The sequence below is a fragment of the Lethenteron reissneri genome, chromosome 30, assembly GCF_015708825.2.
Source record: "Lethenteron reissneri isolate LAM-NWPU_2019-01 chromosome 30, ASM1570882v1, whole genome shotgun sequence".
NCBI lineage: Eukaryota > Metazoa > Chordata > Hyperoartia > Petromyzontiformes > Petromyzontidae > Lethenteron > Lethenteron reissneri.
In genome coordinates, this window is record NC_083808.1 from 10,856,728 (window position 1) to 10,873,792 (window position 17,065).

A 17,065-nucleotide genomic window follows, 5' to 3' on the forward strand; every position below is an offset into this window, starting at 1 on the left:
AACCATAAATTTGACTTACCTTTTGTCTCAAGTGCCGAAGAAATAAATAAAGACACCAAATACACTTTGTTGCTGCTTAGATATATATTTTAGATTCACTTTCAATAAAGAAACGTCAAACTTAAAGCGAATTTGCGAAAGAAAAAAAAATGTCTTTCCACTCGACCTTCTTCTGCGTGAGTGTAGCAATCCACCCGCTCATGAATATTAATGACGGGGGGGGGGGGGGTGTTATGTGGAGTGACGTCACGCGCGTTACACACCAACATACTTTTTTGGCGCATTATAGCAGTAATACATCTTATGCGAAATCTAAAACGATTTGGCAATAAGAGGTGATAATCTACATCAGCCACTGGTCAATCCACTGCTGGATGAAAGCCTCCCCAAAACCGCATCCATCTCTCATGATCCTATGAATATTTCCTTCTGTATTTCCACTCAAACTGTAATTAAGAATTATCACACTGCGTTAGCAGTGGTGAATAATCCCAAAAGCAAAACGTTTTTCGAATGTAGTTATTAACATTGACTTACAACTAGAATCTACAGTAGTATAGTATTCTGGGCAATGGCCATTTTTAACCCGCGCTGCTGCTGCTACCTTCCTCCTGTTTGGTTTGTGTTGCCTCTTAGCCGGTTTCCCGGGAGTACCATTACGGCCCAGGCTTCGGCTACGTCGTCGCTTTCCGGCCCAACGGCACGGTCACCTGGACGGAGACTCTCGTGCCGGACCCGGACTCGGCGCGTTACGTGCACCCCAACGCCAGCTCCTTGCCCTACATGCCCTTTTACGTCAAGGTTCGAGCCTTCAACCAGAACGGGGACGGGCCCTACAGTCACGTGGCCCTCGTCTACTCGGCCGAGGACGGTGAGTCAGCCGGCCGCTGCCCCACCCCGTTGCTCCCTTTGCGCACGAGGGCGGCAGGTTTGCGGCGCGGTGGCAGAACGCTCGCGACTCGCAGCGAGTAGGACCTGGGTTCGATTCCCGGACTCGGGCTCCTTCCCGCGTGGAGTTTGTGTGGCTCTCACAATGTCGTGCGTGGGTTACTAAACTGGTTGTTCGGTTTCTTCCCATAGCTAAGAACAAAAACGCTTTGTAACTGGTATTGGTCAAAACAGCAAAACGCTGAAAATTTACCAGCAGAATACTCACTTGGGATTACACATGGCAACATATCTCCCTCCTGTGAAAATATGTCCATGCTAACTCACGGTGTCCTCAGTAACCGTTCAACATTTACCAACAGTTCACGTCAATTGTTCGCTTGCGGTTATTCATTCATTAAAATTCTTATGCTTATGTTACACATATCAAATTTGCAGTTCAGAATCTTTAAATGACAATTAGTGCAATTTATATGCTAATATTGCATTTAGGTAATATTCTAAATGGAGTAGACAAAACTTTACAAGTAAGAAACAATTCAATATGACACCGTCAGAACTGGACAAAGAATCGTGACCCAGCATTGTGGGAGTGAATTAAATCACAATAGGGTGGTGAGTCGGTACACGCCTAGTTAAGCCTGTCAGAGCACTAAGCTTGTCCTAGAACCACCAAACAACTTGGTTCAAACCCAGGTTTCGGTCACCCGTCCTTAAACCGGCTTCTTAAGTGGAGCAAGTTGATGGGTGCAACCAGGTCTCGGTGTTGCCAGCTCAGTATTAATGTTAACAGTAGTTTAGGGCATTTAGTATTCACGCCTTTTTTTATAGCTCAGGGCTATCACACATTCTGCAGCAGTTTCAAAGTAGAGGGCGATGTTGCACGAGCAATATGTGTAATCCAATTGAGTCATTTGCAGATCATTTTTCAATTCTGGCATATTTGTACTATGACGCCAGCACGCAATGGGCCACTTTTTACGGTATCGTAATGTCCACTGTGAAGCAAATGGCGCGTAATTGACAATTAACCCTTTCCCGTTCCGAGATGTCTGCAAGTTGCAGAGTGGGTCCCGTTCACTGCTGGATCTCAGAATGCACAAGCGGCTCAGCGTAAATGTTACTTAGAGAGGCATAGTGCCGTTGTTTTAAAGACATTGTACTCACTGCATAGATCTGTAGCGACACGACCGCACTCTACAATAGCTGGCGGCAAACTGTGCCACACGCCCTACCGCATGGCCTTGTGGGAGCCTCAGTACTGATAAAGTTAATTTAGTTTTTCTTCCGGTTTCTTTTTGTTGATATACACGTACGTCATCGAAATTGGAAAGGGTTAATATACCTGCAGCAACAACCAGTTTATAGTAGCCCTGACACGGTCATTATGAACCGTCTGAAAACCACAGCGAGAGGTTCTGCGTCCGTGTGCGAACTCATGTTGTTGTTGTTGCTGCTGCGCTGTGCATTTCTCGCCGTGCGTCTGCGCTGAAGAGCCGACTCGGGCACCCGAGGGCGTGAACGTCAGGGGCACGTTGGCCTCCCAAATATCGCTGGCATGGGAGGAAGTGCCGCCTGAATCCTTCACCGGGAAGCTGCTGGGCTACGAGGTGAGGGAGAGCTCGCAAAACTCCCAGCTCATGCTTTCATGGAAAGACTCGACTAGAGCTAGGCTATACAATTATTGGAGTAATCCATTAGTTTTATGGTTGTTTAATTTGTATTTTTTTTTAAGCGATGTGTTTACTTTCCTATACTTTGCACTCCTGTCTTGTTTTTGTGTTGGTTGAGTGTTGTAATGTTCTCAACCGCTCCCTGAGCTTTATAGCTCATCGGATTCCTCCAGTATGAATAAATACTCTGATTCTGTTTACTCTTAATGACTACCGGTTGAATTACTCGACTAATAAGTTAATACGGAATGAATTGTGAACAGAAAAGTATCGCCGTTGTTCCCCAAAGTGTTGCTGAAAGGGAGGTGACAGGCAGGAATTGGTGATACCATCAGCGTCATCAGCCGCATCACACTGGGCATGGCTTGCAGGGGGTTTCCCACCTTCAGAAGGCAGGATGTGGGGGTGGCCACAATTTTTGACGGGGCTGGAGGAATCGACCTCAAAAAAAGATGTAGTCGATTATAATTCCTAGTTAATTGATTGACGCGGTCAACTAAATGTCCCAGCTCTCGATGCGACCCAATGAACAAACAGCTATTATTGCGATCATAGTTACTTCTGAGTGCACAGGAAACAGAATTACTGCCCTCAGACAATGCATGAGAGGATACAGCAATCACAAGTATGACCAGTTTCAGTCCTGGTCTACATTTTCCTTCTTTAAAATCGGCCTAGCAGAGTCCCAGCAATGGTTCAGAAAGCCCCCAATGGCCGAAAACTTAACTCCGGTTCAGAGTGCATTCAGCTAAGCACACTATGCCACCACTAACAGCATTTGCCTAAACAGTCCGTACGGCTTAACTTCATGTATTTGGTGTATATTCGGGTGTGTACAAGTGTTAGTGTACTGGTGTATTTGAAATTGTATGGGTGCTGACCTGTGATTGTGTCCTCACCCCCCACTTAACCGTCATCGTGGCAGATCCGCTACTGGAAGAAGGGCGAGGTGGAGGAGTCGGCGGATCACGTGAAGACGGAAGGAGACGACATCGCTGCACACGTGTCTGGCCTGCAGCCGTCCAGCACCTACCTACTCAACGTGCGCGCCTACAACGGAGCGGGCTCGGGGCCGCCCAGCGACACCGTTAACGCCACCACGCAGCCCTCGCGTACGCCGCTCGGCCCACACGATTTAGACTGGAGGCATCCGATGAGCTTTTAAGCTCTTTTTTTCACCGGTGTCCAGTAAGGGGGCAGCTTAGAAGGTTATAACAACGAATAATGCAAAAACAGGATAGGAGTGCAAAGTATAGAAAAGGTAAACAAATCTATACACAAATACAACTAATTTCTTTTTTTTATCTTAGCAGGTAAGGGCCACTGAGCTGTGAGCTTCTTTTTCAGAAGTGACGTGGCCACAAATGATAGCTCAATAAAGTGTCTTTTCACGTGGAAATTCATCGCGGCTAAATAATCAAAATAATCTTAAATGCGTGTTTCTAAATGTGGAGGGAAAAAATCGTAGGACCCGGAGAAAAAATCCACACAACCACGGGGAGAAATATGCAAATTCCAGATATTCAAGCATCAGGGGTGGGATCGAACCCCAGCCTCCTGCATGCCAGGCGGGGAAGATAACATCACACCACCCCTCAGCACACCACATGTAGCCCTGATTGCAGCCACATACCCAACACGAAGACTAACAAGAAGAATTCCTCCACCCATTCAGTCGGTTTATTCAGACATGGGGTGAGTGTGCTTTTCGTCAAAGACAGAGTGTGGCTGCATGCTCAAGCAAGCGTTGAGTCGGTCTTTATCCTGAACAGCAGTCTTGAGCAAGTGGTGGAACTTCTAGTTCCTGTCATTGAGGGAGATTACTGAATATTACATTTATTGTGGAATTTGTGTTTTGAACCCTGGATTGTTGTGGGTCGAGTGAGCCCCCCCCCCGTCAAACACTTGAACTTACTCTGTCCAGGTGACTACCTAGACTTGCACCCATTGCTGTCTCGGTGTCCGGACACATGTTCAAGTTTATTTTGTTTAATCAGGCAGGAACTTAAGGGAGCGACCAGGGACATTTTTCTGCTGCCAGTAGGGGGGAGATGATTGATATCTACAGTACATATGTTACAAATTGAGTAATTTCCAGGTATTTTTTTTTACTTGGCCAATTTAGACCCTGACGCCAGAATACAATAGCCTACAAAGTTCTAAATAGCCTGCTCCTGCAAATGACGTCAGGAGAGCTTTGACATCCACTGTGAAGAAGCCGGCATGACTTATTACGGTAACTACGCTGGAATTAATAATCGGAGCAGTCACTGGATTCAAACCATGAAGCTGCGCAATCAATATGTACCCAACACACTACCACTAGGCCACATCACCACCGATATAACAGTAGCAACCTGATGAAGTGATCCGGACACCAACCTTTCTGACCTTTTCAGCAGCATGCACTTCTCCTGTCCGTTGCGTTTTGTGGTTTCGTTCCAGCTCCTCAAGAAGTGCCGGTGATTAAGATGAAGAGCCAGCAGGAGTTGACCGTCGTCTTGGCCTGGAGTCCCATAAAAGCACACTCCAATGAGTCAACCCTGACTGGCTACAGGGTGAGTTGACACCTGGATCAAGAGGTTAACTACTTCGCCTGGTAGGCAGGAGGTCGTGGGTTCGATCCAGACCCTGACGCCTTTATATTTGGAGTTTGCTTGTTCTCGCTGTTGTCGCGTGGATTTTTTGTCGAGTCCTCCGGTTTTTCCCTCCACATTTAGAACCGTGACTTGAAGAGTATTTGGCTGCAATACATTTCCAGCGTGATAAGCCACTTTGTTGAGCTATCATTTGTGGCCAGGTCGCTTCTGAAAAAGAGCTGTATAGCTCAGTGGGCCTTACCTGATTAAAATAAAAATAGTTTATAGTATAGTTAGAACATTGAGGTTGCTTTACGCTTTACATTACATATGTGCTAAATCTCTGAAACATGTCAAATTAGTTTAATGCTTAAACAAGCAGAGGATAGGGCAGTGATCATCTCCTGCTCGCAGCGATGGTAATTTCACATTCCTATCGCCGGGGAGAGTTAAATCTGTGGAACAGCCACTGTTGGCATATCACACATGTGTACTCATCCTGTGGCAGTGGCTCTTAACCTGGGGTGCACGCACACCCTGGGGGTGCGAGACATGGCCAGATCTTTTTACGAGATAAAGCATCGAAACACAAATGAAGCACTGGCCCGTAATTGCAACGATTTAGTTTCATCGAACCTATGCATTTGTTAACGTAAACAAATGTAACGATTGTGAACCAAAGGGGTGCACGGCTGCAGTGAAAGTTAGAACCACCCTCACTCTATAGACGCCAGAGGTACGAAGGGCGGAGTCAACCGTGAACTGAGACTTCAACTGTGGCGGCCTTCTGATCGCGAGCCGCATATTGGCAGCTGGACCGTTTGTTATAGCCATGTTGTACCTAAGCTGTTGACAGCTGGGACCGTTTGTTATAGCCATGTTGTACTAAACTGTTGGCAGCTGGACAGTTTAAATCATCGCAGTCTTTTAATCGCTGGGCGTGGTGACACCGCCTGCAATCTGGCACAAAGGCAATGTATGTTTGTTGCTTACAGAGACTTGTGTAAGGGAGTAGTACACCAAGTCGAGTGTGACCTATCAAATTGTATCTTTTTTCATCGTATTCAGAGGTTAGTTGTTCCCTGATTTAAAAGAAAACTCAAAATTATCTATTTGAGCAGTTTTATATTCATATTACTTTTCAATTTGTTCATTTCAAATTTTCAGGTGCCAGTCGTGTAGTCAAGCTTCATGACTTAGATTTTTCAAGGTGAATCATTTGCATAAGGGGTGGCATTGGTGTCATGCAAATGACGGCTTTGACTGGAAGAGCCAGCATTGCTTGTGTGTGTGCCTTTACAGTGCACTGAAGCAGTAGCGGTTTGCACACTGCACTGTGAGTTCAGTATTCTGAGTCTGGCGTAAAATAGGTCAATTCATCCTTAAATAAGTATCTAGCACGATGTGTAAACACTGGCACCGGGGAGACAAAGGCAGCCGGGCGTGGTGATGACCACACCACCCCCACGTGCACCATACCAGCCTTTACAGGTGACAATCGTTAACAGCTCTCGCCCCAAGAGTCTGTGAAGGCTATCCGGGGGACCTTTTGTCTGTTTGTGCTCGCTGCCACTACGCAGGTCGTGTATTGGTCCATGAACCAGCGGCCGATCGAGCGTCACGACTTCATAACCCAGGAGACGACGGTGCCTCTCAAGGTCAAGGTGGCGGGCGACTACATGGTGGAGACTCGGGCGATGAGCGTCGGCGGGGAAGGGCCACCCGGACGCTTCAACTTTCTCCATCACGGATGGTGAGCTTGCACCTTCCCATGGACCCCCCCCCCTTCTCCCCTCTTGTACGTACATATATATGTTGGACTTATTTTGCACCGTACGTAGTCAACAGTGCTAATCGGGAGTTGTGCGGGGGAAGGACAACAAACTAAACGCAAAAAGCAGTTCTCAAGCAATGAATTTTCAATTTCGATTTAAAAGTGCATAGCTCCAGTGGCTCTCAGCACTCCTTCTCCCCCTTCCTCTTATTAGCATCACACCCACCCCTCCCGCTCTTCTCATGCATGATCATCTCTCCACTGGTCGCCCCCAAAGCGAGAGGAGCTCTAAATAATTGGATACGAGGCAAAGGCGTCAGCCACTGGTAGAGGCAGCAAATTCAACTTTGCACACTCCCAATTGCAGAGCGTAGAATCTGGTTGACCATCTTTGCGCCAGCGTACCGCTGCCAACAAAGTCGTCTATCACCTCCTCGCCCGCACCGGCAGTAAACAAGCAGCACAAACAATACGTGCGCAAAGATCTCACCGCAAACCCTAAGGAGCCCACCAACAAAACCCCCACGTTCTGGCATCCACACTCGAGGGAAGAGGTCGTTGACACACCGCGGGCCACGAAGGTCAGAAAATGACAAGATTTATCCTGAATCCCTTAAGAACTTGGGACCTGTCGGCCTAGAGTGGCTAAGCGGCCTTGTTTCCCGACGTCCATTTAAGCGGCACAATTCCGAGAGCCTGGAAGGGAGAAAAGGGCATTGCCCTGCTGAAATCTAAAAAAACAGAAGATTGGGCCTGAAATTACAGGCGTATCTCACTGCTATCGACGGCGCACAAGTTGATGGAGTGAACAATGGTCGCACGCGTCGCGCCCACAGTCGAGCCACACCTACCCGTCAAACAAGCCGGCCTTCGACCTGCCAGAAGCTGCTGTTAGCAGGTCCTTTCCCTCAGCAGATACATCGAAGCTGGATTTCAGCGAAAGCAAAACAATCGGCATCACCACAAAAGACCTCTCGTCCGCCTAATGACACCGTCTGGAGACATGGGCTCCTTCTGAAGGCATTGCATAAAACCAACTGGGAAAAAATCCGAGGAAGCACAGGCCCTTCCGTTCCACCAAAAACCCGCTCAACCCCCCATGAACTTATCTGAGGTCCCGGTCACCTATCTGGGATCGCTACACAAGACACTCAGATTAAGCAGGGGTCCACTGACGACCTCTGGCAAATTCCGTGGATTTCTGCAGAGGTTCCTAATCAAAGCCTCATTGAGGGCCCCACCACTGCGCCACACCTCCCATTAGCATGGTTGGCTATGTACAGTGCGAAAGAAGTTCAACATATATAAGCACGGCTTTGTTCTGGAAAGAAAACTGTGGTGGCTCCATCAACCGCTTCAGGAAAGTGACCGCTCGCAGCTCCACACACCTCTTCCATGAGTGGGAAATTAGAAATGATGACCCACAGCATGTGGCAGCCACCCAAACCAAACAATGGACCATATCACAAACAACTGCATTCTGCACGCCCCGCTCTCTGGCTACTCCAAAAGCTATCACATGGCTCACAAACGAAAACATGGATGTATTATTTACACGAATATGCCATTCACTAGAAGATGAAGAAGGACCGCAGGCAAGGTCAAGAGGTAATTTGGGCCACTGCTGTTGATGCCACCATATCGCCATCACTTTGTTTCTTCCTTCTGATAAACCCCGTGACTGTTTCGCTGTTGAGACCCCACCTTCATTTTCCACTATTACGTGTCGCGCCACTACGGCCTGCCATTATTTCTATTTCCTTTGGTTGCTGACCTCTGGACGAATGCTAGATGTGTCTTGATAAACCTGCCCTTAAGGCTCAATTAGGTACATGTCTCTCTCACCCATTGGAACCTTCTCTTCTCAATTATATATAACTCCTTTGTTGTCATCTTATTCTGACCTTCCAAGTCTGTTACACTATTCTGTCATGAAATGTTTAGAATCCTCAATTATCAATTGCACAGCTAAACATATGATGATGATGATGGTAGTAATTATGGTATTGAACATTTTATTTTTCAGTTGAAAGAAGGATCAATCAGGAAACCAAATCGCAAGTTCAAGGTTTGTTTGATCGCATTGATGCCTTTCGCCAATCATGCTGTTATCAACTATTCTGCAACATGACCTACTGTTCACTTTACGTTCCACTCGTGTAGCCATGCGTCAGTCCGTGCTCACACACATGTGTTCGATTGTAAAATAGTAAATAATATCAATACTTATAATGCCAATCACTTAACTCATAAAAGCAGCCACACCATATAGCCCACTGAAGCAAAATTGAACTTAAATTATTCTTGGTGCAGAGCACCTTTAACATGAGGCCACGGGTTAACCTGCTTAACTCACAATCATTACTTGGCCCACCTTCACTCTGAAATCAGGAAATGAGAACCACTTGTGGGAACGTCAACAGTGGTGGTCCTATGAATATACCAACCCCTTCAATGGGACTGTGGAATTTCCACTACGAGCTCAGGGCTACCAAATAGCAATGGACACTGACCCATTCTCGTTTGAGCATGGAGACACTTAACTCGGGTTAGAAGTGTGACAATACTATTAAAGCCAGCAGTTATCAACTCAACGTGAATGTGTCTCTATGCGTTGACATTGGTCTTGCCTCTTTTGTTTTCTGCTCTTCAGAAGCGAATCCCGGTGGAGGAGGACAAGTGGCTGCAGCATCTTTCTGGGGAGCCTTGATGGCTTGTGCCATTCCTCTCCTCTCCTCCGCCCTCCTGCTGGGATCTTCGTGAAGACATCCCCTGAACACCCCCCCCCCCCCCCCCCCCCACAACATCTCCCTCTCCCGCACCCCCTACAGCATCTCCCTCTCAGTTTCTCCATCGTCCCTGTAACCCCCACCAACGTTCTCACCCTCCCTGTCATTCCATCGTCTCCCGCTCCTCCTTCGCACGCCGCACTTTCAACGCACACGCTCGCCCACACTAACCCAGATACAAAGCGCACGCTCGCCCACACTAACCCATATACAACGTGCACGCTCACCCACACTAACCCAGATACAACGCACACGCTCGCCCACACTAACCCAGATACAACGCACACGCTCGCCCACACTAACCCAGATACAACGCGCACGCTCGCCCACACTAACCCAGATACAACGCACACGCTCGCCCACACTAACCCAGATACAACGCACACGCTCGCCCACACTAACCCAGATACAACGCGCACGCTCGCCCACACTAACCCAGATACAACGCGCACGCTCGCCCACACTAACCCATATACAACGTGCACGCTCGCCCACACTAACCCAGATACAAAGCGCACGCTCGCCCACACTAACCCAGATACAACGTGCACGCTCACCCACAGCAGCCCGTTCCCCTCGCACCTCCGATTAACCCGGTTGGCTACGTACGGTGCGAAAGAAGTTCAACAACGATACAGCACGTGCAACACACAGACAAGAGTCCTCTGTTCCGCTGTTGTTTTGTACCCTTGTGGTTCGAGTGTTGTTCGCGAGCACCTATTTAGTCTGGCACGGCACACAAGAAGTGGTGTGGCCTAGAGCACATCCACGCCCAGCTACTGTTGTCTCCCCAGTGCTAATGCGCATGACCACACTGCACCAGGTATTCAATGTGAGCTGGGTTAACCTCACGGATGCTGAGGGCAGGTTCAGATAGAACTTGCCACTGGTGTTTTTATTAGGGCCAGGAATCGATTATATGAAGGGAACACACAAAAAGATATGTGCCTGTCCATATTTCTGGGACAGGGTCGATCACCCTGTGGATAGTCAACGCAAGCCTGCTTCCTGCATATCGGCTTGGTAGTTATTGTGTATGCGATAATGATTCAATCGCCTACTTTGGAGAGAAAGATAACTTCTTATACAGTGCGAGCAAGGTAGTCTCCGTACTCTCCGTGTTCAACTGAGATTTGATCGTCCCCACCTCTATTGACAGTCCAGATGGAATTTCCACATTCATGCGGCTTTTTTCCACATGTAAGGAGCCAGTTGCTCCACAGAACACAACCACTTTTGAATTCCCACAAAGTTTCCAAGTGGTGCCGATTCTACTGACCCACCAGGACTCGTGACAACGTTGATGACATCCCAGCCATGTGTATATGCATTATTGTACAAGGACGCTTACATATTTTAAATAGATAGATATCCGTGTGTGTGTGTGTGTGTGCGTTTGTTCACAACACATAGTCATCAGGTCTGGAACATGGGTAGGCATATAATCCGGTTTGCTTACCAGAAGGGCAGGCTGTCTTGGAACATCATATCGATGGCTACATATAAATCCACATGCGCACACACACTCCGACACCCGTGCCACAACAACACCCAAGAGGACACAATTTAAATTTGCCACGATAAAAATTTGCCACAAAGCGGTACACATTTTACGCAGCCTGGCGGGATGATGAGCCCGAAGGTTGACTCGCGACCGAGATTTAAACTTGCAATCACCTGGCATGAGACGATTGTCTCTGCCGCAACGCCAATCTCGCTCCTCCGTGTGGAGTGTGGCCGTTTGCTCACGTCGCCGTGCAGACCGACTCAATGTTTGACGCACTGACCGCCTGGCTATGTACAGCACCACACACTAATTTGCATTCGTTTCCATGCCACACTGGGGGAGGAGTGGATGCCATTGTCTATAGATGTGCCCGTGTCTCGGTAGGCGTCACCACGCCGGTTGCTTTAATCCTGGGGAGGTTTCTGCACTCTCTAATAAAGCTACCGTGTGTATGTATTGCTTCATGTGCTCGTGAAAATTAAACCTATATTCACAGGCTTTGCATAATTCTTATGCAGAACATTTGCACCACTTTGAACTTTCTTCAAGCCGCATGTTTTGAAAGAAGACCCCATATACAATTTATATATATGTACTGTAATTACATACACTGTACATAGCTGTGCCAGTGCAGTATGTCATAATTACAGTATGTTCATATTGAAATAATTGAATGCAAATTACGTTTAATTCAGCATTCCAGGTCATTGTGTCCCAGTTGCATTTGTTTTGGCAAGCCATATCTTAGGTGAGTTTTAACATCGAATATCATTTATTTTTTATTTTTACTAGGCAAGGCCCACTGAGATATACAGCTTTTTTTTCAGAAGCGACCTGGCCACAAATGTGATAAGTGGCTTATCACGTGGAATGTTTTTAAAGTGGAGGGAAAAACCGGAGGACCCGGTGAAAAATCCACGCGACCAGGCAGAGAGACACGCAAACTCCAAATATATATGAGTAAGGGTGGGAATCGAACCCACGACCTCCTGTATATCAGGCGAGGTCGTTAATATCTCGCGAGGTGTGTCCTTTTCCTCATTGGAATCTTTGATTTTAATGTGTTGCCAAATTAGTCACATACAACAAGATAGCAACATTGTGCTAAGCTTACAAATTCATGCTCTACCAATCAAGGTCTAACTCTCCAGGTGGCTCTGAGCACGGCTCATTCACAACTCACAATTGGCTGCATTCACAATTGGCTGCCGATTAATCACGCCACCTTAATCTCTCCCGTTGGAGGCGAACCACTCCGAAATTGCTGTAATAACGTAAACGCTGTGTCGGCCGGGCGTACAGGTACGCTCATTTTCAAAGAGAAACTCCCTCTGCATATCCGAGGCGAAAATTTGAGTTCTGCAAGTTAACCGCACCTTCACCCAGCTTTGGCCCCTATCTGTCTTCTGATGAAGGACATTCTGTATTATTGAGATGGCATGGACTAGAGTCCATGTGGATTGTGTTCCCTCATGTGCAATCTTAGTTTTAATTGTAGCAATTTCCACGGCTCTCGTTTGGCATGCGTGACAACAACACTGGGCCCAGTGAACTTCTAAATCTTAACACGTTAAATTGCCTTGCGTAATATTTTTGACATCAGACACATTCTGGCACTATGAACTCTGAAAAACTCTGAAAAATGTTGCTAAAACTAAAGCCAACCCGCTGTTATTGGTCCAGGACACATTTCGGACAACACATTTTTCATACAAAATGTTGCCCTGTCTTTATAAAAAAAATATATAACTGCATTTAGAGAACCACTGTCGGACATTGTTCATTCTTGCATTTTGTTGTTTTTTTGTTTATTTTTCCAGTGTTTGGTTTGAGCTTTGCTTATGTCATGTATATCAGTCACTAATAATTATATTTGTGTGCAGCATAAAAGATTCACAAGACATTTTCAGAGACGTCTAACACCAGACACACTGACAACATTTGCCTTTAACTTGGCAGTACTATCAAAATATTTCCTCACTATATATGCAGTATATAATGTAAGGATTTGCTTTAACTCATTTCCAGTAAATGATTTTAGGTAGGGTTTTTAACTGTGGATAAATACCTGGGTACGGTGCACGGACTAGATTGATTTTTAATATGCTGCATAACACTGATAAGAATCGAAGTGGGAGTTTTTATTTTCACTTGCGTTTATACTTTTTTAACATTACCACGTGTCTGTGAAGACACAAAGTGTGATCACAAAGTAAGCGGTCTGACACAGAAACAATGTGTGAGCTTAATGAAACTGACTTTACTGGATAGCTCCTTCTCAAAGTTGTCCATCTTTTCCAAGGCTCCAGTTGTCTTGCCTTTTAAGTAATTCGCTCTCAGTTACACGTCCTCTGAATTGTCGACAGAAAATTGCTTCCATGCAAAGTGACTCAATGTGGAAACGTGGATGTCACTGAGAGAAACCAGGTCTGGAATATGATTTCGTCGAGATTTATCTGAATAAAATGTAAATTATTATTTTCTCCGGACTTTTCTGGGTTTTCAGATTTTGTCAGACCCATGGACTTTTTAATCACCCTTTTGTGTTTGTAAAATTTTAGTAGAAAATGTCGCTTTAGGATTTGTACATTGTTTTCTGAACATGTTCCTGTAGGTAGCTTTGCAATGTTCCACTTGCTCAAACGATATATGATCGGCTATGTGTATTGCCATGCGCAGTCTGTAAAGAAAATAGGTTAAGTGAGTAGACGGATGGCGTCTGTTTAAGCCACTGTTTTATTCGGAAGGGAGCATGATCTGATCGAGCAATGCCGTGGCTACGCGTGCTTACAAACATGGGTTGTTGTGAAGTGTCTTTCAGAAAGTGAGTATAGCACACAAATCAATGTTGGAAACAGAGGAATGAGTTCCACGTGAAAGATGTCGTTTTAATATTATCCTGTGCAGGAAAGTAGTGCTGTGACCCTGGATACAGCTGAACGCTTTAGTGTATCGCTTACTAATACTAGGCTCTTAAATGTGTGATTTTTGTTTGTGTATTGCTCACGTTAAAACGACGTAGCTTTTTTTCTTCCAGTGCGCTGTAAAAATGCAACGCCTAAAGTTGCTTGCATTGTTATCGAATGCACTTTCATTGCCTGTTAATACGTTTTTAAATGTTGCTGACCATTCAAAAACACACATTAGGAACACTGTAATACTCGGGAATGGTTTCAACATTTAAAGATTGTTGTTGGCGGGAAGTGGTTAGAAATATGTTACCTTATAGAAAGTGTGTATGTTCTGAACAGGAATTGTTTAATAACTTCAGGCCAGATTAAGGGCATTCATTACTTTCATTTATCATGTATTATACAGTAAAATATGTATTTATGTAACGAAGTCCTTGATGAGGAACTTTCATACCGAAACGATGCCCTAATCCCTTACCATTGCTGAGTAAATTAATGCTCTCCGTTTACTCATGAACAGTGATACAGAAATGCTTGCAGGAATGTACCACCACTTTGATAAACAGGAATTAGAACTGGATTTGGAAAACGGCGTACAGTCAACTTATTGAAATTAACTAATGTACCTTGACGGTGCAAGTCACCACAACATGCTACGCGAAACATGATGAAAATAATTTATTACAATAAATCAAAGTGGGTTTACCGCGGTATAAAGTTACCCACTCGGTAAAAAGCACAGGACATCTGGGAAAAAAATAATCGGAGCATGTTTGTTTCTTTGTTTGCATGTTTTGCCCCAAGTACTGTATGTGTGTGGTTAATATAGACTTGATGCCTTGCAATAGGCGTCTATTTGGTCTTTGAACATCTTGACACCTGTTTTATTTGACATAAAAGATCAAGCCTAGTCTTATGTGTTTTTTCTATCATCATTTTGATACTGCCAAAAAGGTCCCATAGATATCGTACAATTTAAAGCATCGGGCTGTGTCGGGTTTCGCATTTGTACTGTCGTGGCTGCTTTGAAATGTTGTACAAATCTTTGAAATGTTGTACAATGCTTTGAAATGATGTCCAATTCTTTGAAATGTTGTACAATGCTTTGAAATGATGTACAATGCCGTGCGACCCTCAGATGCAGCGGAGAGCGACAAAGGGAAGGGCATTTTCCAGTTTGACTTCCACCACCGGAGCTCCTTCGTGTGCACGAGCAAACCTCGTTGTGAGATGAAGTTGCGAACTCTGAACTGCGTTGGAACAACACCGTCTGCTGAAGGCGGCCGTTATTTCATGCGTCTATGTTCATAGCGCTCAAATAATAATTTGTTAATTATAATGAATGTCGCTATAAAACTGGAAAATGCCTTTACGATGTTTTTTTCCAAAATTACGGATTGTCGCATCAATTCACCTGCCCTTCCAAACTAGAATTCTCCCAAATACGTCAGAACTGAATGTATTTACATATCTTGAGCATTTCATCATTGTTAATATTACTGTTATTGTAGGAATGATGCTGGCCTGATTTCGGAAGGGATTGTCTCGGCTTGCTGGTTTTTTTTTTCGTCAGTGCTTTTGTCTCATAGAACTTGATTGTCTTGAGATGTTACAGACATGTCGCCTCTAAAATGAGTTTCCTTATGCTTAATGTCTGCAATATAATGTCACAAAAAGTGCGCGTCTGTTTTCATTGTGCATTTTTTAAGTTGTCTTTCAGAAAAAAATACCACACTCAATAGAACACTAATTCACTTTCACATCGAGGTTACCGAGCACAGGCCAAAAAGCCCAAAGTGCCGAGTGGCCAGCAACCAACAGTACTCTTCACGGTGTGGTCGATGAGGATTTTATGGTTTGTTGAATTTCGCAAAGTAAATACGACCTTCGAGAAGAAAAAAAAGAGACCGTGGAATGGAATTCCAAAGTCGAGCGGTGCAATGAAAAAAAGGCAGTGGTTTGAGTTGCAGTGCAGTGGGCTCTGAACATGATTTGGGTGATACTCTAAAAAAAATTCGGTAAAGTTACATAGGACCGTGGAAATTACAATTGAAGACGGAGACTTGTGTTGCCTCCGAAGCGTCGTGATTTATAATTATTTTATTATATTATAATTTTTTACCTACGTGACTTTACTGAAAAAAACCTAATCGTATCGAATCCTTGCAGTCACGAAAGCTTCAAATCTAGAATTATGGTTTGGATGACTTGAAACAGTCGAGTAGACGGAGTCCTTCACATCGGTGGAGGATTCAAAGAGTGAATTTCCTGGGAGCAAAATCCATGGTAGTAGCGATAGCAGAGTGATAGGGAGGTGACTGACCGCTGGCGAGCGAGTTACTGGAGTGAATCGGTGAATGCTGGACCATCAGTCAACCCGACTGCTTTACGTTGAAATCTGATCAACTTCCAGTGAGATAGTCACTGGGTGTTCCACCCCAGATGACAATGGCATTTTCACCTTTGGCCAAATTTGTGTTTTGTAAAGCAGTAATTTTTCAGTCGAGTTAAATCAGGATCAATTATAAACCAATACAGCGCTTTATTGTAATTGAATACATGTTTGCCTCTTTTAACAAAGCAAGGGGAGGTTTGTGGACATCTGTAAACCAGGAAATTGGAAGCAGAGTTTAAGATCGAGGAGAGATGGAACCTGTTTTTGTTTGACCCATTTTGAGGGGAACATATGTGATCAAGACGCAAGAGACAGTGTGGAGCGTGAGTGTTGCCCCTCTTGCTTGCTCAACAGAGGGCGATCTGTGCTCACACAAAGACACCCGTATAACTTTACCAGACTGTTGAGGCAAGTGCTGTTAGCGAGCAACTATGATGGTCGGCTCGGTACACGAGTGGGTGGGTGGGTGGCCAGCACCACGCCCGACCACCTTTGTCTACCGCAGTGGCGATGTTTACACATCACACCATGTACTCATTTGAGTCTGA

At 45.4% G+C, this 17,065-nt stretch overlaps 1 protein-coding gene across 6 annotated transcripts in view; it reads left to right on the forward strand.

The window, feature by feature from the left end:
* The window catches only part of LOC133349521 (contactin-2-like), a 125,779-nt gene extending 109,978 nt beyond the window's left edge, over positions 1–15,801 (forward strand). For all 6 annotated transcript variants that reach the window (XM_061563049.1, XM_061563053.1, XM_061563054.1 and 3 more), the window contains 7 exons: positions 637–871; positions 2,383–2,498; positions 3,487–3,673; positions 5,007–5,119; positions 6,721–6,893; positions 8,941–8,982; positions 9,568–15,801. In XM_061563049.1, coding sequence (XP_061419033.1) covers positions 637–871; positions 2,383–2,498; positions 3,487–3,673; positions 5,007–5,119; positions 6,721–6,893; positions 8,941–8,944 — 828 coding nt within the window. In that variant the 3' untranslated portion in view covers positions 8,945–8,982; positions 9,568–15,801. The remainder of the gene's footprint in view (positions 1–636; positions 872–2,382; positions 2,499–3,486; positions 3,674–5,006; positions 5,120–6,720; positions 6,894–8,940; positions 8,983–9,567) is intronic.
* The last annotated feature ends 1,264 nt before the right edge of the window (positions 15,802–17,065 follow it).